The following is a 24,150-nucleotide window of genomic DNA, read 5'->3' as shown; positions in this document are numbered from 1 at the left end:
AGACTAGCAATTATATCCTACAGACTGATAAAAAATTTGATACTCAAATTGGATCTGCTATCATAATGAATAATAAAACATGAAAACTACTGATAAAATACTGATTTTAGAAATTTTTCATATATAACTCAAATTTAAATTTACCTTTTTATCTTTATTGGGCAGCGCAAATTTTTTTAATAAGGGAAAGTTAATATTTTAAAATCAAATGCACACATAACAATACATGAGTTAAAATAAGAATTGTTTCAAATTTCATTGCTAAACTGTTTTTAAGAATTTGTTTGAGTTATATAAGAAAATCAGTGATTTACCAGTAGTTTTCATGTTTTATCATTCATTATGATAAATAATGATTTATCATTTCATATTGGAGAAATATGTATTTGTGGAAACATATAGGTATAAATACATATTTTATAATAGGTTCTTAGGGATTTATCTCACAGCACACACACAAATTAATATTACATATTGATGACTGAAGACATATGCCTCATATTAAATGAACATCCTGTAGTCAACTTCAGATGGATGTTCAGACAAAGAAAATTACTTTATGAAATAGTTAAGAATAAAAATATGAACTGAATGAGAATTAGCATCCTTTGATTTATCTTCTTTTGTTGAGTACACAATGTGTTTTCACTGACTACTAGTTGCAGAGTAGAATTAATGAGTCTAATAAATATATGTAAGAGCAAAAAAATCAACTCATACATATACAATACTTTAATTTTCAAGGCAAATTAGATAACAATTTTCTGAATATATATAATAATGTAAAAATAATATATTTTAGAAATATTCTTACACAGTGTTCTCTAAGTTGCTTAATACATTTAAGTTTGTATAGACATGGGGACAATAAATTAATTAATTATCTCAAAGAAAAAAACATTATTATGTAATGGATTCCCAAAGATAAGGCAAGAATTCTTCTACTCTTATGAATTATCCTCTGTTGGAAGAAATTTGCCACAAATTTTGGTAAACAACAAAACTCCGAGCACCAAGGCCTACACAGAATAGCTACTCAACAAACTGACTGAATGACAATAAGATACTAATGATTACACCGTGTAATTATAATAAACTCTCTTATAACAACAGAAGTTTTGTTAACTGGTCTGTTATCATTTCATAACTCTAGTTTACAGTTAATGATATTCATAAACCAGATCAATGACTGCTCTGAGCCACATGAATATAACAAAGAATTTTCTGAATCATCAAATCATAAATTATATTTGTTATACTTCTAGTGTTCTGATATATTTTGGTTAGTCACAACTCTTGAAAAGGATGGTAACTCAATAAAAGGTAACTCTAAAGAAAATTCAGAACATAGAATTAAGCAGAACACATACAGGATCACATCATTTAACAGATCACCTAAGTAACATATAAACTAGCCTAATATCATGGAAAAAGTTATCAGTAAAACTTTTGGTTTGGGATATACTAAAACTGGCATGATATAAACCCATGTGTTCATGTTATGCCATTTCTTTTTGATGATTAAAAATGAAAGATATGTGCTTAAAGAAAAACATAGTATGCAGTCTTAGTTTTTTTTCTTTCACTACAGGTAGTTTTGATGACTCATTTTATTCCTAACACTAAGGAAAACTTATGGATATTAAATAGAAAGATGCTAATATAAAGACAAACTTTCCAAACCCATCCAAACTGATCCAATCCAATCCAATCCAATCCCGTCCTCCACTCTAGGGATCTGTAGGCAGAGAACAGGCCATATTTTATTGGCATTGCTGCAGTGACTCTGTGAAGCATGTGCAAGACACACACCATGCAGAGGCCTGAACAGAAAACTCGGAGCTCCCTTTTTGATTCAATTAATTCTAAAAAACAATATTTCTCCTCTCAGGAAAAAAGAGAACCACACATAGGAAAAAGGAATCTTCTAAGATTCAAAGTCACATATATGAAGGGGAAAGGACTTTAATGCTTATCCTCTTCCCAGTAAGTGACTGGTTACAGGACTTACTACTGTTAATCCCTTGCAAATAGGTTACAAGTGTGCCATGACATGCTGATGATTATAACATTTAAATCTAAATGAACATTTCAATGCTATTAGAATTTTTAACTTTAAATCTCCTGTGTTGGATTATTATTAATTTATTTTATGAAAAGGAAGAATCAGATATTCACACACTTATCTATGTAAAATAATTAAATGAATATAAAGTGACTATCCTATTCCATGATACTTTCTTGTAGAACTACTCTAGTTAATTAGAATGCAACTTTATCCTGATTTATCATCAAGGAAGTTTTGTTTCTAAGTGAATTAAAATACTTGTTTTTATTTGAATTTAATTTGTTATCCTTTCTCATCTTTCAACTAACAGAGAAGGCATACATGATTGCTATTTTTATTATAATTATTATTTGAGATTAGGTATTCCTCCATGGAAATAACTGATTTCTTGATCTTTCTTAATCTATATTTATTAACAGCTTTGATGTTAACAATTAGTCAAACTGATTCTTGATGAAATTCCATAAAGAATGATTTTATCATTCATGAAGAATTTTCTTAAAGACAAAATTGGAAGATAGTTCAACTATATCAGTACATTAAAGGGTTCTTCTTGTCTAAATGGCTTAAGGACACATTTTTTTTCAAATTATTTTTATCTCACAGTAATAGAGTTTATAAATTTTTGAAAACTTTAATATTTCATTATTTCCTATATTGTTTCTCCTAAGCCAAATTTTAAAATCTTTTTGATGCAATTTGTTTATAACACTTTTAAGAATGTACGGGAACTCTCTTAAATACATTTTCTAAAGTAACAAAAGCCTACTGTCTTTTACATTTATTGCTATTGTTCAGTCACTCAGTCCTACCTTACTCTTTTACCCATGGACTGCGAAGAGCTGGACACAACTGAAGTGATTTACTGCATACACACACACATGGACTGCAGCACAGCAGGCTTTCCTGTCCAAAACCAACTCCCGGAGCTTGCTCAAATTCATGTCCATTGATGAAATTCATGTCCAGTGATGCCATCCAACCATCTCCTCCTCTGCTGCTCCCTTTTTCTCTTGCCCTCAGTCTTTCCCAGTATGAGGGCCTTTTTCAATCAGTCAGCTCATCAGGTGGCCAAAGTATTGAAGTTTCAGCATCAGTCCTTCCAATGAATATTCAGGGTTGATTTCCTTCAGGATTGATTTGATCTTCTTGCAGTCCAAGGGACTCTCAAAAGTCCTCCAGCACCAGTTCAAAAACATCAATTTTCAGTGCTCAGCCTTCTTTGTGGTTCAATCCTCACATATGTACATAACTACTGGAAAAACCAGTTTTGACTAGGCAGATCTTTGTTGGCAAAATGATGTCTCTGCCTTTTAATATGCTGTATAGGTTGATTATTGGAGAAGGAAATGGCAACCCACTCCAGTACTCTTGCCTGGAGAATCCCATGGTCAGCTACAGTCCATGGGGTCACAAGGAGTCAGACATGATGGAGCGACTTCACTTTTCACTTTCACTTTCACTTTCATAGGTTGATTATAGCTTTTTTTCCAAGGAGCAAGCGTCTTTTAATTTCATGGCTGCAGTCACCATCTGCAGTGATTTTTGAGCACAAGGAAAAAGAGTCTGTCACTATTTCTACATTTTACCCATCTATTTGCTATAAAGTGATGGGACTGGATGCCATGATCTTAGTTTTTTGAATGCTGAGTTTTAAGCCAGCTTTTTCACTCTCCTGTTTCACTTTCATCAAAAGGCTCTTTAATTCCTCTTCGCTTTGTGCAATTAGGGTGGTATACCTGAGGTTATTGATATTTCTCCCAGCAATCTTGATTCCAGCTTGTGTTTCATTCAGCCTGGAATTTCGCATGATGTACTCTGCATATAGGTTAAATAAGCAAGGTGACATTATACAGCCTTGAGATACCCCTTTTCCAATTTTGAACCAGTTCATTATTCCATTGCTTCCTGACTTGCATACAGGTTTCTTGAGACAGGTAAAGTGGTCTGGTATTCCCATCTCTTTAAGAATTTTCCAGTTTGTTGTGATTCACAAAGTCAAAGGCTTTAGCACTGTCAATGAAGCAGAAGGAGATGTTTTTCTGGAATTCCCTTACTTTTTCTATAATCCAATGGATGTGGGCAATTTGATCTCTGGTTCCTCTGCCTTTTCTAAATCTACCTTTACATCTGGAATTTATCAGTTCACATATTGATGAAGCCTAGCTTGAAGGATTTTGAGCATTACCCTGCTAGCATGTGAAATGAGCACAACTGTACGGCAGTTTGAGCATTCTTTGGCATTGCCTTCCTTTGGGACTGGAATGAAAACTGACCTTCTCCAGTCCTGTGGCCATTGCTGAATTTTTTAAAATTTGCTGGCATATTGAATGCAGCACTTTAACAGAATCATCTTTTAGGGTTTAAAATAGCTCATATGGAATTCCATCACCTCTACTGGCTTTGTATGCAGTAATGCTTCTAAAGACTCACTTGACTTCACACTCCAAATGTCTGGCTCTAGGTGAGTGATCACACCATCATGTTTATTCAGGTCAATAAGATCTTTTTTGTACAGTTCTTCTGTGTATTTTCGCCACCTCTTAATATCTTCTGCTTCTGTTAGGTCCATACCATTCGTGCCATTTCCTGGGCTCATCTTGGCATGAAATGTTCCCTTGGTATCTCTCATTTTCTTAAGGAGATCTCTAGTCTTTTCCCATTCTATTGTTTCCTCTATTTCTTTGCACTGATTGCTGAGGAAGGCTTTCTTATCTCTCCTTGCTATTCTTTGGAACTCTCCATTCAAATGGGTATATCTTTTCTTTTCTCCTTTGTCTTTCACTTCTTTTCTTAGTGATTTTTAAGGCCTCCTCAGACAACCATTTTGCCTTATTGCATTTCTTTCTCTTGGGGATGGTTTGGTCATTATTTCCTGTACAATGTTATGAACCTCTGTCCATAGTTCTTCAGGCACTCTATCAGATGTAATCCCTTGAATCTATTTGTTACTTCAACTGTATAATCATAAGGGACTTGAATGACCTAGTAGTTTTCCCTACTTTCTTCAATTAAAGTATGAATTTTATACATATCTATCTAAATATTAATTCATACATTCAGCATATTTACTGAATAATTATGGTGAGCATGTCAGTGGACAAAACCTTGCCCCAGAGAGATTACATTTAAGTGTGTAAGTAATAAATAAATACATAAATTAAGGAGCATATTTGGAATCAATACAGGCCATGGAACAAAAGGAAAAAAAAAATAGAACAAGGGAATGGGGTTCAGGGCAAACAGGCTGAAGCTTTTTTGAGGTTAATTACATTAACATGGTATTGTGCTAAAGATGGTGGAAAAGTCTGTGCTATTAATGGCTAAAGATAAAGTGTCTTTAACATGTCTTTTGGCAAATGCAGATTTGTATATCTTGTCAACCTGCATAGAAAGTATCAATGTAATGCTTAGAACCAATGGAACAAATATAATAGAAAAGGGCCACTTTTAAAGTAATATATTAAGTCATCTATCGCATGCACTAACAAGTAAAATGACACAGCAAAAACAAAAACAAAAACAAAAAACCCAATCCAAAAGATTAAATTAAAAGTTTAAATAAAAAACATTTAAACTATGGAGTGGTGATTATACAGACATTAGTAACTGCACTTAGCTAACAGTTCTAGACAGAATCCTGAAAGAGCAATGTTAGCAGAATGTTATCTGCTTTACAAAGACAGTAAAAAAAACTACTGGTAATAAAATATTCAACTTGGTTTATCTATAGTTGAAAAGAAAAGAGGGTGGTCCTAAGATGGCAGAGGAATAGGACAGGAAGACCACTTTCTCCCTCACAAATTCCTCAAAAGAACATTTCAACGCTGAACAAACTCCACAAAACAACTTCTGTAGGCTGGCAGAGGACATCAGGCAACCAGAAAAGCAGACCATTGTCTTCAAAAACAGGTAGGAAAAAATATAAAAGACGAAAAAGGAGACAAAGGAGGTGGGGAGGGAGCTCCATCCCGGGAAGGGAAGTCTGTCCCGGGAAGGGAATTTTAAGAAGAGAGGTTTCCAAACACCAGGAAACACTCTCCCTGCCGAGTCTGTGGCGAGCCTTGGAAACACAGAGGGCAACATAACAGGAAGGGGAAAATAAATAAATAATTAAAACCAAGAGATTACAAGCCCAACAGTAACTCCCCCAGCGGAAAAGCAGCACAGACGCCTGCATCCGCCATTAGGACGTGGGGGCAGGGCAGGGAAGCGCGAGAGGCGCAGACTGCAGTGCTTTGTAAGAATCGGGCAGGAACGCCCCACGTGCAACCAGAACGATCTAACTTGGGCTAGCAAACCAGACTGTGGGATAGCTACAATGCGAAAAGCTCGAACATAAGACGCCGCCAGGACCGAGCACAGAACAAAGGACGGAACGGAAAAAGCCGGCTGCAGACCATCCCCCGCCGGGGACAGGCAGCCAGAGCCGTAAGGGCTGGAAAGGGGCAATTGCAGACCTGGAGAGACTTTACTTACCAAACTGCAAACAGGCTTCTTTGCTAAGACTTCTGGGGGTGCTGGACAGTCACCATCTGCCTCACAAGGGGCGCCAGCGGTCCACCCAAAAAACTGAGCAGCAGAGGCAGAAAAGGCGACAAGTCACAGCGATCGCGCTCGCCAAACTCCTGAGCTACTCGGACCCGGGAAGGGCACAAAACGCAGTCCCAACCGAATCTGTGCCTCTGAGGGCTACCTGAGCGCCGAACCTGAGCGGCTTAGACCGGGGAAGTGCACGCAGCCTAGGGCCGGCCTCAGACGGTTCCCGGCTGAGCATCGTAGAGCCAGAGCAGTTTGTACGCCACGAGAAGGGACAGGTCCAGCGGGGCTGAGACACTGTGTGCACATGACAGTGCTATTTGTTTGCAGCATCCCCCCTCCCCACAGCGCAACTGAACTAGTGAGCCTAAAAAACCAGCATAAAGAAATTAAACAGAGGGAACCGCCTTGGAAGTGACCCCACACTGACCACAACATCAGAGAAGGGCCAGATATATTTTTACTATTTTTAAAATCATTCCTTTTTTTTTTTCCTTTTTTTCTTTTTTTTCCTAACTTTTTTTTAATAGTTAAGTCTTCTATTTCTCCTCTAATTTTTATTTCTATAACCTATTATTACTATTCAAAAAAAAAAAAGACTTTTTTTTTTTTTTAAGGCAAACACCATATATAGTCTTTGGGTGGTTATTGGTGGTTTTTTTGTTTTTGTTTTTTTAATCTTGTGGCTTTTTTTTTTTCTTTTCTTTTCTTTTTTCCTTCTGCTTCTTTTCTTTAATATTGTATTTGTGAAAATCCAACCTCTACTCTAGATTTTTAATCTTTGCTCTTTGGTTTTTGTTGTCAATTTTGTACATTTAAAAACCCAAACTTCACTACCCAATTTTACCTGAGAGCGAGATTACTGGCTTGACCACTCTCTCCTCCTTTGGACTCTCCTTTTTCTCCACCAGGTGGCCTCTGTCTCTTTTCTCCCCCATCTCTTCTCTATCCAACTCTGTGAATCTCTGTGTGTTCCAGACGGTGGAGAACACCTAAGGAACTGGTTACTGGCAGGATTTGTCTCTCTCCTTCTCATTCCTCTCTCTTATCTTCCTGGCCACCTCTGTCTACTTCCTCCCTCTCCTCTTCCCTGTATAACTCCGTAAATACCTCTGAGCGGTCCAGACTATGGAATGCACATTAGGGAGTGACCACTGGCTAGCTTGCTCGCTCCTCTTCTGATCTCACCGCATCTCATTCCAGTCACCTCTAACTACCCCCTCCCTCTTCTCTTCTCCTTGTAACTCAGTGAACCTCTCTGGGTGTCCCTCAATGTGGAGAAACTTTTCATCTTTAACCTAGATGTTTTATCATCTGTGCTGTATAGATGGAGAAGTCTAGAGGCTACTGTAAAAATAAAACTGAACACCAGAAGCAGGAGGCTTAAGTCCAAAGCCTGAAAACATCAGAGAACTCCTGAATTCAGGGAACATTAAGCAATAGGAGCTCATCAAATTCCTACATCACATTCTGGGCCATAAATCTAAACTTGATAAATTCAAAAAAATTGAAATCATTCCAAGCACCTTTTCTGACCATAATGCATTAAGATTAGATCTCAATTACAGGAGAAAAACTACTAAAAATTCCAACATATGGAGGTTGAACAACACACTTCTGAATAACCAACAAATCACAGAAGAAATCAAAAAAGAAATCAAAATATGCATAGAAACTAATGAAAATGAAAACACAACAACCCAAAACCTGTGGGACACTGTAAAAGCAGTGCTAAGAGGAAAGTTCATAGCAATACAGGCATACCTCAAGAAACAAGAAAAAAGTCAAATAAATAACCTAACTCTACAACTAAAGCAACTAGAAAAGGAAGAACTGGAGAACCCCAGAGTTAGTAGAAGGAAAGAAATCTTAAAAATTAGGGCAGAAATAAATGCAAAAGAAACAAAAGAGACCATAGCAAAAATCAACAAAGCCAAAAGCTGGTTCTTTGAAAGGATAAATAAAATTGACAAACCATTAGCCAGACTCATCAAGAAGCAAAGAGAGAAAAATCAAATCAATAAAATTAGAAATGAAAATGGAGAGATCACAACAGACAACACAGAAATACAAAGGATCATAAGAGACTACTATCAGCAGTTATATGCCAATAAAATGGACAACATGGAAGAAATGGACACATTCTTAGAAAAGTACAATTTTCCAAAACTGAACCAGGAAGAAATAGAAAATCTTAACAGGCCCATCACAAGCATGGAAATTGAAACTGTAATCAGAAATCTTCCAGCAAACAAAAGCCCAGGTCCAGACGGCTTCACAGCTGAATTCTACCAAAAATTTCGAGAAGAGCTAACACCTATCCTACTCAAACTCTTCCAGAAAATTGCAGAGGAAGGTAAACTTCCAAACTCATTCTATGAGGCCATCATCACCCTAATACCAAAACCTGACAAAGATACTGCAAAAAAAGAAAACTACAGGCCAATATCACTGATGAACATAGATGCAAAAATCCTCAACAAAATTCTAGCAATCAGAATCGAACAACACATTAAAAAGATCATACACCATGACCAAGTGGGCTTTATCCCAGGGATGCAAGGATTCTTCAATATCTGCAAATCAATCAATGTAATTCACCACATTAACAAATTGAAAAATAAAAGCCATATGATTATCTCAATAGATGCAGAGAAGGCCTTTGACAAAATTCAACATCCATTTATGATAAAAACTCTCCAGAAAGCAGGAATAGAAGGAACATACCTCAACATAATAAAAGCTGTATATGACAAACCCACAGCAAACATTATCCTCAATGGTGAAAAATTGAAAGCATTTCCCCTAAAGTCAGGAACAAGACAAGGGAGCCCACTTTCACCACTACTGTTCAACATAGTTCTGGAAGTTTTGGCCACAGCAATCAGAGCAGAAAAAGAAATAAAAGGAATCCAAATTGGAAAAGAAGAAGTAAAACTCTCACTGTTTGCAGATGACATGATCCTCTACATAGAAAACCCTAAAGACTCCACCAGAAAATGACTAGAGCTCATCAATGAATATAGTAAAGTTGCAGGATATAAAATCAACACACAGAAATCCCTTGCATTCCTACACACTAATAATAAGAAAGTAGAAAAAGAAATTAAGGAAACAATTCCATTCACCATTGCAACGAAAAGAATAAAATACTTAGGAATATACCTACCTAAAGAAACTAAAGACCTATACATAGAAAACTATAAAACACTGGTGAAAGAAATCAAAGAGGACACTAATAGATGGAGAAATATACCATGTTCATGAATCGGAAGAATCAATATAGTGAAAATGAGGATACTACCCAAAGCAATTTACAAATTCAATGCAATCCCTATCAAGCTACCAGCCGTATTTTTCACAGAACTAGAACAAATAATTTCAAGATTTGTATGGAAATACAAAAAACCTTGAATAGCCAAAGCAATCTTGAGAAAGAAGAATGGAACTGGAGGAATCAACTTGCCTGACTTCAGGCTCTACTACAAAGCCATAGTCATCAAGACAGTATGGTACTGGCACAAAGACAGAAATATAGATCAATGGAACAAAACAGAAAGCCCAGAGATAAATCCACACACATATGGACACCTTATCTTTGACAAAGGAGGCAAGAATATACAATGGAGTAAAGACAATCTCTTTAACAAGTGGTGCTGGGAAAACTGGTCAACCACTTGTAAAAGAATGAAACTAGATCACTTTCTAACACTGCACACAAAAATAAACTCAAAATGGATTAAAGATCTAAATGTAAGACCGGAAACTATAAAACTCCTAGAGGAGAATATAGGCAAAACACTCTCCGACATAAATCACAGCAGGATCCTCTGTGATCCACCTCCCAGAATTCTGGAAATAAAAGCAAAAATAAACAAATGGGATCTAATTAAAATTAAAAGCTTCTGCACAACAAAGGAAAATATAAGCGAGGTGAAAAGACAGCCTTCTGAATGGGAGAAAATAATAGCAAATGAAGCAACTGACAAAACAATTAATCTCAAAAATATACAAGCAACTCCTGCAGCTCAATTCCAGAAAAATAAATGACCCAATCAAAAAATGGGCCAAAGAACTAAATAGACATTTCTCCAAAGAAGACATACGGATGGCTAACAAACACATGAAAAGATGCTCAACATCACTCATTATTAGAGAAATGCAAATCAAAACCACAATGAGGTACCACTTCACACCAGTCAGAATGGCTGCGATCCAAAAATCTGCAAGCAATAAATGCTGGAGAGGGTGTGGAGAAAAGGGAACCCTCCTACACTGTTGGTGGGAATGCAAACTAGTACAGCCACTTTGGAGAACAGTGTGGAGATTCCTTAAAAAATTGCAAATAGAACCACCTTATGACCCAGCAATCCCACTGCTGGGCATACACACCGAGGAAACCAGAATTGAAAGAGACACATCTACCCCAATGTTCATCGCAGCACTGTTTATAATAGCCAGGACATGGAAACAACCTCGATGTCCATCAGCAGAAGAATGGATAAGAAAGCTGTGGTATATATACACAATGGAGTATTACTCAGCCATTAAAAAGAATACATTTGAATCAGTTCTGATGAGATGGATGAAACTGGAGCCGATTATACAGAGTGAAGTAAGCGAGAAAGAAAAACACCAGTACAGTATACTAACACATATATATGGAATTTAGAAAGATGGCAATGACGACCTTGTATGCAAGACAGCAAAAAAGACACAGATGTGTATAACGGACTTTTGGACTCTGAGGGAGAGGGAGAGGGTGGGATGATTTGGGAGAATGGCATTGTAACATGTATACTATCATGTAAGAATCGAATCACCAGTCTATGTCTGACGCAGGATACAGCATGCTTGGGACTGGTACATGGTGATGACCCAGAGAGATGTTATGGGGAGGGAGGTGGGAGGGGGGTTCATGTTTGGGAACGCATATACACCCGTGCTGGATTCATGTCAATGTATGGCAAAACCTATACAGTATTGTAAAGTAAAATAAAGTAAAAAAAAAAAAAAAGAAAAGAAAAAAATGATACTATAGAAGGCACTGCATGAGTCTTCACTGATGTTATAGCTGCATTAACAGAAAGGTATAAAGCTTTACATTGCATTCATTCTAAAACCCTTGAGTAATGTCACTCCATTCCATTCACAGATCTATATTACATATCAAATGATGCTATCAAAATGGTTAATCTAATAAACTCAAAGCAATTAGAGTACTGCCTGATTTCAGTTTTAGGGGAAGAAATGCTAATAGAGCAACTCACTTGTGTTAAAAGTAAAATAATGTGTCAGAAAAAAGGTTTAAAGTGTCAAAGCAGAAATGCAACTTTATAAAATTATAGTTAAAAGCAGTACCCTGGTGATGTCTGGCAGGGTCACAATCTGAACACTAAAGTAGAATACTTAAAACTAGTGGCATGTAGGTATCTTTTCAAAATACTTGACAAGAAAGTGTATGATGGACTTAAAATTTTTTCTCTCATTTACAAACGTAAGGTAAGAACTCTTTTGATGAGCATTTTAAGATATTCTAAATCTTCATGTACAATTTAAAGCATTGTCCAAATTCTGGTTAACAGAAGGAAAACAGTTCCACTGACTGGAGAAAAGCTAGTACATACTCTTTTGTCTTTGGTTCCTCCTTTTATGTGCAAATTTCTAGTTACAGTTAATTACAAGCAGGAGAAAGTCTTATTCAGGAATTGCATATAGCTATTTCAGACATAAATTATAAAATTTTAACATTTAATGTATTCCTTGGTGCTCTGTTTTTATTTTCTTTATCACAAATACTTATTTTAAGAACATGTAATAAATGCTTTCATTTAACTTGACATCGATACTCTCTAGTCCCCTTAACAACTTATTCTTGGGTACTGTGTGACTCTGCTGTCCAAGTTCAGTCTGTCATGAAAAGCACTAGCATGGCTTATAATGGACACTTTCCCCAAGTTGGAGGTCTTAAATGCAGTAAGTAAGTAAAGCAAAATGCAGAATCATGAATAAATTAGGAATACACTTCCCTCTAAACTAAACTTGGTTCCCATAGAGCTAGTAATATCTTTAAATAAAAAATACACTATAATATCTTAAAACTCATCATAGATTGGCAAAATGTATAGAAAATTAGTATGCTTTTCCTCTATACAATATGGATAAAATTTCAACTAACATATTATTTTCTTATACTATAATTTAACCAGAGATTATAACAAAGTAACAATAAAAATATCCATTCAAAGGTTTTCTATTTATATATGGAATTTTCCAATTAAATGACAAGTTTAAAATTTAATAATGCACTTATTATTAATCCTTCATTCAGTTATCATTAGGTAAGACAGCAATTATTTAAGAAAATACCAAATGTGTATCTTCAAAACAATTCACTCAAAACTGCGTTCAGATAGAAAATGAATACAGAGTATATAACACACTTTACAAATAAAATAATAAGATCCTATTGAATCTAAAGAGGATTTTCCTTAAAATTTAAAACATTCTTATAAAACAGACTGAGAAGTCTTACAGAAATATGTAGTCTTGGCAACCAAAGGAAAGCTGAAGTCAGAAGCCTGGAGAACTGCTGAAGAAATCGGAATGTTTTGTCTTTGTCCCCCAACATTATTATGAACAAAGAAGATACAAACCAGTCATGGCTAGTGTAATTCCTCTGCAAGCAGACTGAAAAGCACGGTTAAGGAACTGTTATAATGTTTTATCTTACATGGTGAAATATTAGAACTCCATAAATATCCATTTCCAGAATTTCTATCAACAAAGATATTAACGATACTTAGCCCTCATTTTGTCTTCAACCAGCTTATAAGCTACTGATGTAAACGCCTGTGTGCATGCTCAGTTGTGTCTGACTCTTTGCCACCCCATGGACTGTAGCCTGCCAGGCTCCTCTTTTGCCATTTACTTTTCCAGCAGATCTTCCCAACCCAGGGATCAAACCTGCATCTCCTGTGCCTCCTACATTGGCAAGCAGAGTCTAAAATTAAACTTTATTAATAAAAAAAACTACTTGCACAGTAACTATTTTAATATACTATTTGCTGACACGTCCAGGGGAGGCCAAAATCACCAGTGACTAGAGGAAAAAACTATACGCTTTGTGGAAACACACTGTTCAAGTCATTAACACAACAGTACCATCCTTTCTCTAGATTAGGTTATCTGTCAAATTATTAGCATAATCAAGTATTTTGAAAGTCCACATATTTTTAAAATTCAGTAAAGCTCAACATTCAGAAAACGAAGATCATGGCATCTGGTCCCATCACTTCATGGGACATAGATGGGGCAACAGTGGAACCAGTGTCAGACTTTATTTTTTTGGGCTCCATAATCATTGCAGATGGTGACTGCAGCCATGAAATTAGAAGACGCTTACTCCTTGGAAGGAAAGTTATGACCAACCTAGACAGCACATTAAAAAGCAGAGACATTACTTTGTCAGCAAAGATCCATCTAGTCAAGGCTATGGTTTTTCCAGTGGTCATGTATGGATGTGAGAGTTGGACTGTGAAGAAAGCTGAGCGCTGAAGAATTGATGCTTTTGAACTGTGGTGTTGGAGAAGACTCTTGAGAGTCCCTTGGACTGCAAGGAGATCCAGCCAGTCCATTCTGAAGGGGATCAGCCCTGGGATTTCTTTGGAAGGAATGATGCTGAAGCTGAAACTCCAGTACTTTGGCCACCTCATGCGAAGAGTTGACTCATTGGAAAAGACCCTGATGCTGGGAGGGATTGGGGGCAGGAGGAGAAGGGGATGACAGAGGGTGAGATGGCTGGACGGCATCACTGACTCGATGGACATGAGTCTGAGTGAACTCCGGGAGTTGGTGATGGACAGGGAGGCCTGGCGTGCTGCGATTCATGGGGTTGCAAAGAGTCGCACATGACTGAGCGACTGAATTGAGCTGAACTGAAACCTATTTTAAATCTTCTCTATATACACCTGAAAATACGTTCTAATAACTAATTATTCAAGATTTAACTAATAAGGTTGAATTTAATCATTACTACTCAATATAATAAAGTATCTATTTAAAATAATAGAATAAAATACTATAAAGATATAGCAAATCACTAATATAGGTTAAAGTATTATTTTCCTACAAAAGTTTTAAAGTATTCCGTCCAAAAATTCTGAAAGGCATATGAAGAGAGTCAAAGTACTGTCAGTCATTTAGAAAGGATATGAAGAGGAGATTTTATAGAAGCTTGCTGCTGTTTCAGGAATCTCTCACAATGCTTTAAAACCATGGTTAGATCATTTTCTGCACCATCTTTTAACAGGCTGAGGAACTTGCCATATCTAAATTAAATGTCCAGAAAACATACAAAATGAAAAATGTCAGGCCTTGCATAGTAAATTCATTTTTAAAAATTCATCAAACTGTAGTTCTCTTGAGATCTCATAGTTTTAAGTTTTCAAATTTCTACTTTTGGCATAACTATTATACACAGCACTCATAAAAGAATAACACCTAATATATGTACCTGATAATTATGATATATCAGAATTTGCAGTATTCACCTGATAAATACAGTAACTTTAAAGGAAAATGAAGTAGTAATGAAAGAATAAAACATGGATACTATAGATGAGTAGTAGAATATAAGCACTTTTTTTCTTGAATTTAATCTATAACATGGAATGCTGACAGGCTAGCTTGACAGAATGCTAAGTCTAGAAGCAATTTTAGGGTTCATTTAGTCCAGTGATTCTACATGAGCATGGCACTGTTTTGGAAGTTTATGGGAGTGTTTTCGTTTGCCACAGTGACTGGAGGACCACTGATACTTGATGAGTGAGTGTCAGGAGGTTAGACATGGGACAGTCAGCCCTGCACGGTAACAACTTATAAATGCCCTACCTATTATTTGTATAGATAAAAAATTTATTTATAATTATCTAAAACTAATTGTGCTTCATATAAAACCATAATATATTAGTCTTATTTATCATACACTGAACGAAACCAAGTGTAAGTTAGGGAAAGAGTTCCTTCGCTTTGCCTGAAGCCTTCCTAAGACTTTTCATCATTTTGCAAAGTCACTTTGTTAGTGGCAACCCTCTTGTAATATTTGAAACACCAAAATAAAATCCACCTCCATTTGTAGCTGCCCCACAGCTACAGTGATTCATAGGTGCCAGCTATGTCTCGTAGTGTAGCTGTACACAAACATTTCATTATAAATCACTTTCTGTTTATGTCTTAACAATAAGACATCATGCTGAATTAAAAAAAAATATGTGACTAGCTTGCTCATATTATCTATGGATTCCATTTTAGAATGGAAATAGGTCATTACAGTATAAAAGGCAGGTATAGGGTCACAAAACATAACCAGTGGGATATATACCCTATGTGATATAGGTGGATGTGCTAGAATCACTATCATAGTTTTTATTATAATGCTATCAATCTACAGTCTTTTTTAAAAACTTTCACATGCATCTTCTTTATACTTAATTCTGAAGATGATCCAACAGAACAGATAGAATGGGCCTGTCAAGATCCCCATTTAATAATGAAGGACTCATACCTTAACACCCAGTCTGTTTAGCTTGTCCATTTCTTTTGAAAATTGTAATTTGAGCATGAAAAATTCAAACTACTATAATTCATTTATTCTGCTTTTACTTATGCATCTATTATTAAGATACTTTTATAATCATTAACTATAGTTATAGCCTGAAAATAAAAATTAATCATAGTTTAGCAAGTGGTATGACTGTGCTACCAATGTGCTGATACTTAAAATATTTCTTTGGAAAAAACCTGATCATCATAGAGACTTAAATATGCTGTAATTAGCCTCTGAAATAATAATGAACCATAAGTGATTTACCTGCAAGGGTAATTTAACCATGTGCCAATATCCTCAAAACAAAGTTATCATTTTCTGAATGATAAACTCTGTATTTAAACTATACAAAATAGTTGATTGTTAACTTAAATACTATTAAGCACATATTAGCTAGATAAAAACAAATTCTAGAAATGCACAGGGAAATATTTCCCTATAATATACCTGACAGTCATTTTAATGCCAAGCTGTTGCACAGATGAAAGATTTTCATTCTTCACATTTGCATCAGTAGCTAAAAACAATAGAACACTGGGTTATAAAAATGTATAAAAGTCTGCATAATAATCACATTTTAATTGAACATTGATGAAAGCAATATTTTTACATATTTTAATGTGAATCTTCAAAACACACTGATGAATCCTGTTCTTGTAAGAGCTGTCAGTTACATTTTTCAAAAAAATTAACAGGAAACCTTTTACAAAATAGTTTTTTTGGCCTATAAAATAGCATTTAAAAATATATTAAATACAAAACAAATAATCATAATTTTCAAGCAATCTACTTTTACTTAGTTCTCCAAACACAAAAGTCATAACACAAAAATGGTCTAGAATATTGTATTTTTATCAAGCAATGCATATATAAGATTCTGAATTACAAATATAGGTAAGTATGGCTGTTTACATCTTAAATATTTAAATGGTCAGTGTCAACAAGGAATAATTGGTATTATTCTACTTAAAATGTACAGCAATTTACAAAGGTGGACTGAACAAGTTTATTCCTGCATACAGATATTCTTGATAGAGTACAAATTGTGGTCATCTTCCAAAAGTGAAAAAGGGGGTATACAGTACAGAGGACTGACTACAGGATAGGCTGAAAGTTTGGACTGGTCTTTGACAACACTGGATGACCAAATAAAAACTAGAGTCAATAGTATCACTATATAGCAAGGAGGGTCTAGCTGAAACTTTCAGTTTTGGGCCGACAAAACTGTAGTGTGTACACACATGTGTGCACACACACACACACACTCTCACACATATAAATAAGGGAACTGCCAGGAATCACAAATTTACCTAGTGACAGATCTAGGTTTTCTGAATTCTGCATTGGCAGGTTTTTTTTTTTTTTCCTATTACACACTGGTATATCTCATATTAACAACACACCTACTTCACTCATGAATTTATTACATAGTTTTAATAAATCCCTTCTTATAAAGTAGGTGTGGAGCACCATGCTAGAATCTATAAGGGGTAAAAGATAAATCATACATCATGACCTAACAGAACTTTCCATGCAGTGTCAGAGATAAAATCTGTATATAGAAAATTCAGATAAAGATGTTTTAAAGTGCAAAGTGGAACAAAAATGATACAGGTGAAGAATTACGTGAATTCATAAGAGGAAGAGATTAGGAAGAAGTGGCATTCAAACTGAATTTTAAAATATGGGTAGACAGGTAGAGAGATAGGTACAAATAAATTAAATATCACTGTTATTGACTATCTACTCTTTAAAGCAATAATAATTCATCTTTCTGCACTCCTGGTAAAGGTAACCTACTTCTAGTTTGGCAAGGACTTGCATGGACTTAGTAGTTAAAGTCTCAAGCCCTTAGGAACCTCTCACTGTCCTGGGCAAACCAGACTGGTTGGTCAACTACCTAGCCTAGAGGGGTAATTTCTTAAACAAAAATAACAATTTAAAAAAATAAGTGTTTGTTAATTTCTTGATAAGATACATCTGACTTATACTTATTTTGACCAGAGTATAGTCTTAGCAATATTGCTAAATTTCATAATGATAGCAATTAAGCTACAGTTTATATAGCTAAGAATCCCTTGCTACTTATAACCATTATGGTGCTGGAAGATGAACCTCTGCATCTAGAGAAGAAGGATACCACTTCTGCACTTCTCCTAGCAAGAGGTTGAGCAAGGAAGACTACTCAATGTTTTCTACAGGTTTTTGAAACTAGAATGATGATCGTATTCACCAAGAATGCTCTGCATTAATTATAGGGCTATGCCCCAAGCCAGGCTTCAGCAATACATGAATCGTGAACTTCCAGATGTTTAAGTTGGCTTTAGAAAAAGCAGAGGAACCAGAGATCAAATTGCCAACATCTGTTGAATCATCGAAAAAGCAAGAGAGTTCCAGAAAAACATTTATTTCTGCTTTATTGACTATGTCAAAGCCTTTGACTGTGTGGATCACAATAAACTGTGGAAAATTCTGAAAGAGATGGGAATACCAGACCACCTGATCTGCCTATTGAGAAACCTACATGCAGGTCAGGAAGCAACAGTTAGAACTGGACATGGAACAACAGACTGCTTCCAAATAGGAAAGATAGTACGTCAAGGCTGTATATTGTCACCCTGCTTATTTGACTTATATGCAGCGTACATCATGAGAAACGGCAATCAAGATTGCCAGGAGAAATATCAATAACCTTAGACATGCAGATGACACCACCCTTATGGCACAAAGTGGAAAGGAACTAAAAAGCTTCTTGATGAAAGTGAAAGAGGAGAGTGAAAAAAGTTGCCTTAAAGCTCAACATTCTGAAAACTAAGATCATGGCATCTGGTCCCATCACTTCATGCGAAATACATGGGGAAACAGTGTAAACAGTGGCAGGCTTTTTTTGGGCTCCAAAATCACTGCAGATGGTGACTGCAGGCTTGAAATTAAAAGATGCTTACTCCTTGAAAGGAAAGTTAAGACCAACCTAGATAGCACATTCAAAAGCAGAGACATTACTCTGCCAACAAAGGTCCGTCTAGTCAAGGCTATGGTTTTTCCAGTGGTCATGTATTGATGTGAGAGTTGGACTGTGAAGAAAGCTGAGCACCGAAGAATTGATGCTTTTGAACTGTTGTGTTGGAGAAGACTCTTCAGAGTCCCTTGGACAAAAATAAATAACAATTTTAAAAAATAAGTGTCTGTTAATTTTTTGATAAGCTACATCTGACTTGTACTTATTTTGTTTACAATACAGTCTTAGCAATGTTGCTAAATTTCATAGTGATAGCTACAGTTTAGATGGACCTCTACAGTTTACTTCTATGCACTGAGTTGAAATCCACACTTAAAGAAGTTAAACAGAGCTTTAGAGATAGTTTCAATTGGATAGTCATAGCTTGCTGCACAAATTTTATTTTAAAGAAGGTACCAGTTAAATCTCCAAAAAGATTTTTAAAGGAGAATATATGACCTATTAAGTATACCAAAACAAACATCACATATCCACTCAAAAAATTACTAGGATGATAAAGATTTAGGTGACTTCAGAGTGAATAAAATTCCACTGAATGTTTCTTTTAGTAGGGTGTCGGTCAGAAAATGGTTTATGGGTATATATCTAAAAAGAAGCTTCAATTTTAATTTGTATTTGACATACAGCATGACAACCTGACAGGCAGAAATGGATCTTGGACCACAAAAGTTGAGTGAAAAATCTTTTGTTACACTTAACTTGGACTAAATACGATTTATGAAGCAGGAATTAAAATCTTCAGAAATAAAATGGAGCAAAATGATTAACTGAAATTCAGTTATAAAAATAGATGTATTCAGGGGACCCTGATACACTGCTGGCAACCAGTGCTTTACTGAAATGTGGATAATAGTGTGCGATACATGGCAATAAGTGATACACTGCTTAATAAACACCAAGAGGATGAATGAGGAGTTGAATGAATAAATGAACAAACATCCAGTGAACAACAAAAACTGTGCTTTACATATCAAACAAGATGCAAGGTGGAGATGCAAATAGATATGAATTTAACATCTTTTTTCCTGTATATTGAAATCAGGAAACAAAAAGATAATATAACTCCCATTCCCCAGAGTCACTGCGAAGCATAACAAAGTAAGTTACTGAATAAAGGTCAATCAACCAATGACACCTATAGCATCAGACTTACCCTACTTACTCATCAATGCCTAATTCATTCTCAGCATTAACTATTTATAATAACCAATCATTTTAATTACAAATATAATAATCTCAGAACAAAATGAGTTGAAAAAATTAACTTAATGTTGACTGAAATTACTCATTGTGGTAATACATACTGTTCTACTTTTAATATAGAAAGCTAGCACAGAGCAGGAGTAGAAGAAATTAAATCTGTTTTGCTGGCACTTGGCTAATAGTGAGAAACTAAAATTTTCTGGAGAAGGAAATGGCAACCCACTGCAATATTCTTGCCTAGAGAATCCCGAGGACAGAGGAGCCTGGTGGGCTGCTGTCCATAGGGTCACACAGAGTTGGATACAAGTGAAACGACTTAACATGCATGCATGCACTGGAGAAGGAAATGGCAACCCACTCCAGTATTCTTGCCTGGAGAATCCCAAGGCCAGAGGAGCCTGGTGGGCTGCCATCTATGGGGTGACACGGAGTCAGACATGACTGAAGCGACTTAGCAGCAACAGCAGCAAACAAATTTTCAGAAGAGTAAAGCATATCTCCACTGGATGACAAATACAGTATTAGAAGAGCTGTTACAGTGCGACTGTTTACTGACTCTCCTGAAAGCCCTGCTTTATCAGTAGCAGAGCCAGAAAACTTTTACTTCTAAAGAAGCCAACCAGTTCATTTCCTCCTGCCTTCTTCCTTACCCAAAATAAGCCTGAAGGTTCTGTACCTTCTTTTTAAATATAGGGTTGCTATCTATCCATTTTATTCAGTTTTTACTGCCATAAAATTTAATTCCTTATGACCAGTAAGCTAGTGTAAGTATCTCAGTCTCCTAACTTACGTGTGTTAAATCACTTCAGTCATGTCCGACTCTTTGCGACCCCATGGACTGTAGACGACCAGGCTCCTCTGTCCATGGGGATTCTCCAGGCGAGAATACTGGAGTGGATTGCCATGCTCTCCTCCAGGGGATCTTCCCCACCCAGGGACTGAACCAGTGTCTCCTGTGGCTCCTGCACTGCAGGCAGATTCTTTACCACTGAGCTACCAGGAAAGCCCGACTAATATAGTCAGCATTATTTGGAAAAAAGTGTTATTCTTTTCCATGTCATTGATTACACAATTGCCCTTGCCTGCAAGACTCTTTCCCTTTCCTATTTCTTTCAGCTGTCATAGCCCAGGAGGCAGTTCTATCATTGTTTTTTCCTTTAATTTTCCACTATGATATTAGTTAACACCGATCACTCTCCACTGAATACCTATGGCATTACCACACGATCCCTCATTTGACAAAATCTCAACTCAAAAAGCTAACCTAATCGTTCTAGTACATTGCCTGAAACAAAGCAGCCAGCTGAGAAATGTCAGTTTTCCATTTCTTTACTTTCTATTTACCATGTGCTGCAAATTAAATTCAATACATCATTTTAGATACATGCTCTATTTCCCCCCTCCTTGCGGACAGGGTCATTCATATTATATACCTCCTTGTGATTATCTAGCATACTCACAAATATCCTCCATAAAATTAAGACAGAAAAGAGCATATTTGCTGAATATCAAAAGTATAATGGATATTTAACTGTATATAATAAATTTTAAAATATTTTAATAATGGAAAGGTGAAACAATGCAAAGTTCCCTGATATTTTTCCAAAATTTTGTTTAACATAAAGAGAAAAAGGATAAAATTGAAATATTTACCACCCTGAAAGGATTACTTAATTTATCATTTTAAAGAAGCAATTATAGAAGGAAAAATCTCCAACACGTTTCAGGAAAATGAGCTGACAAATAGTTAACGTCTGTTAGGACTTAGAAAGGCACCTGTGTGGAGTTACAAACTGCAAATGTGCAGAACTTTTATCTGTTTGTTCTCTCCTCTTTCTTTAAGGGGATAAACAGCCAAACTAATTTGATTTTTCCAGATTTGCAAATTTTATAATGGATTGAAATCCTGAGGGAGCTAACAACAGATGGATGACTGTGTTATTCTAATTTCAGCTGCCTTAGGGTTTAGCAAGCTGTCATTTTTTAAAAGCCAATCAATTTCTCATTTCAAGAAACATGAAAAAACACTAAATATATCTATCTAGCGACTGCTTTGAAACATCTTTTATATCAAAACATGGTTTTTGTTTACTTAAAGTAAATAGAGTAAAATTTTGTGATTGCAAACCATTGTTTCACTCGCCAAAAAATTAATGATAAAGGACGGGGATATCTAAAGCCATGAGAAGAAAACAATACTAGCAACAAACTTAGCACATGTCATAATAATAAATAGTAATCAATCAACAGGAAGCCACTTTATTTTCATTCATTCTCTGAAACACCACTGGATAGTTGTTTACCTGGAGCCTCTTAAGAATTTAAATTCACATTCAGGGTTTATCTGCCTAGATAACAGGCTCCCCCAGTAGCTCAGTGGTAAAGAATCTGCCTGCAATGCAGGAGACACAGGTTCCATCCCTGGGTCAGGAAGATCCCCTGGAGCAGGAAATGGCAACCCACTCCAGTATTCTTGCCTGGGAAATCTCAAGGACAGAGGAGACTGGTGGGTTACAGTCCATGGGGTCACAGAGAGTTGGACATAACTTAGTGACTAAACAACAACAACTGCCTAGATAATACATTCAGTAAAGCCAACGTCTGAGATCTCCTCATCATAATTCAGAAATATAACAGAGGGTAGTAAATGCATGCACACTGAGCAATCAGCCTTGTTGAATATTTAGATAACATATACAACATAATGTTAATTTTAGATTATCTACAGAACATATAACCCAATAGAACAATGTACCAAAGAGAGCTGTAGAATTTGAAGATTATATTACTGAAGATAGCCCCTCTGGCCATTCAAATTTCGATGATTACCACTTCTTACTTATTTCCTCTCTTATAGACTTGATCATTAATCCCTGTATGTTTTTTCACATACTTTTTCAGGTTTGTCCATAAAGTTGTAATTTCTTCACAGACAGTTTTCTTCAGAATTTTCTTCATTAGTCCTAATTTCTTCCCTCTGAATCTCAGTTTCCCGATTTTTAAATGTGATGATTATACACCTGCTCTCACAGAATACAGCTGATCCTTGAACAATGCAAGGGTTAGGGTGCCAACCCCATGCAGCAGGTAAAAATTCAAGTATAACTTTATAATTGGCCTTCCATAGCCTCAGCTCTACATCAATGGATTCAGCAAACCATGGATTTGGTGGTACTGTAGTAGGTATTTATTGGAAAAAAAAATCTGCATGCTGAACCTCCACAGTTCAAAATCACATTGTTCAAGGGTAGTTCCAGGGTTGAACAATATAATGCACATCAGATGCCTCGGTGCATTATTCCACTCACAATTCCACTCACAAGCAGGAAGCAAGTTATCAATTCTCTTCATCTACCTTAATTTCTGTTTTATTCTACCTTGTGTTTTCCTCTCATTTCTTTGCTTTCATTTTCTTATGATCACTTTTATCCCTTTCCCAAATCTGCATTAGATGTCACTATGATTTAATTACATATATGTGTACTTGTAAATCACAACAGATTTAGAATTGTTATACAGATGTACTGTGTGAACATAGATGTTATTTAATGGTATGGATAATTAATCTAACAAAATATCTCAAAAGCTGTATTAAAGATAAAGAGGCATTTGAGACTAATGAAATACTTTAAATTAGCCATACGTGTGTTCAGTTGTTTAGTCGTGTCCGGCTTTTTGCTACTCCATGGACTGTAGCCCACTGGGCTCCTCTGT

At 35.9% G+C, this 24,150-nt stretch overlaps 1 protein-coding gene across 1 annotated transcript in view; it reads right to left on the bottom strand.

The window, feature by feature from the left end:
- TBC1D32 (TBC1 domain family member 32) overlaps positions 1-24,150 on the bottom strand; it is a 194,732-nt gene that overhangs the window by 24,217 nt on the left and 146,365 nt on the right. Inside the window, exons 28-30 of the mRNA XM_052645875.1 lie at positions 16,662-16,731; positions 14,822-14,937; positions 13,143-13,297 (exon numbers count right to left, since the gene is read on the bottom strand). Of these exons, the coding sequence (XP_052501835.1) occupies positions 13,143-13,297; positions 14,822-14,937; positions 16,662-16,731 (341 nt within the window). The remainder of the gene's footprint in view (positions 1-13,142; positions 13,298-14,821; positions 14,938-16,661; positions 16,732-24,150) is intronic.

Source organism: Budorcas taxicolor, chromosome 9, assembly GCF_023091745.1.
Source record: "Budorcas taxicolor isolate Tak-1 chromosome 9, Takin1.1, whole genome shotgun sequence".
Lineage (NCBI taxonomy): Eukaryota > Metazoa > Chordata > Mammalia > Artiodactyla > Bovidae > Budorcas > Budorcas taxicolor.
Note: the sequence above shows the minus strand (reverse complement) of the source record. Positions and strands in the feature narration are given on the sequence as shown.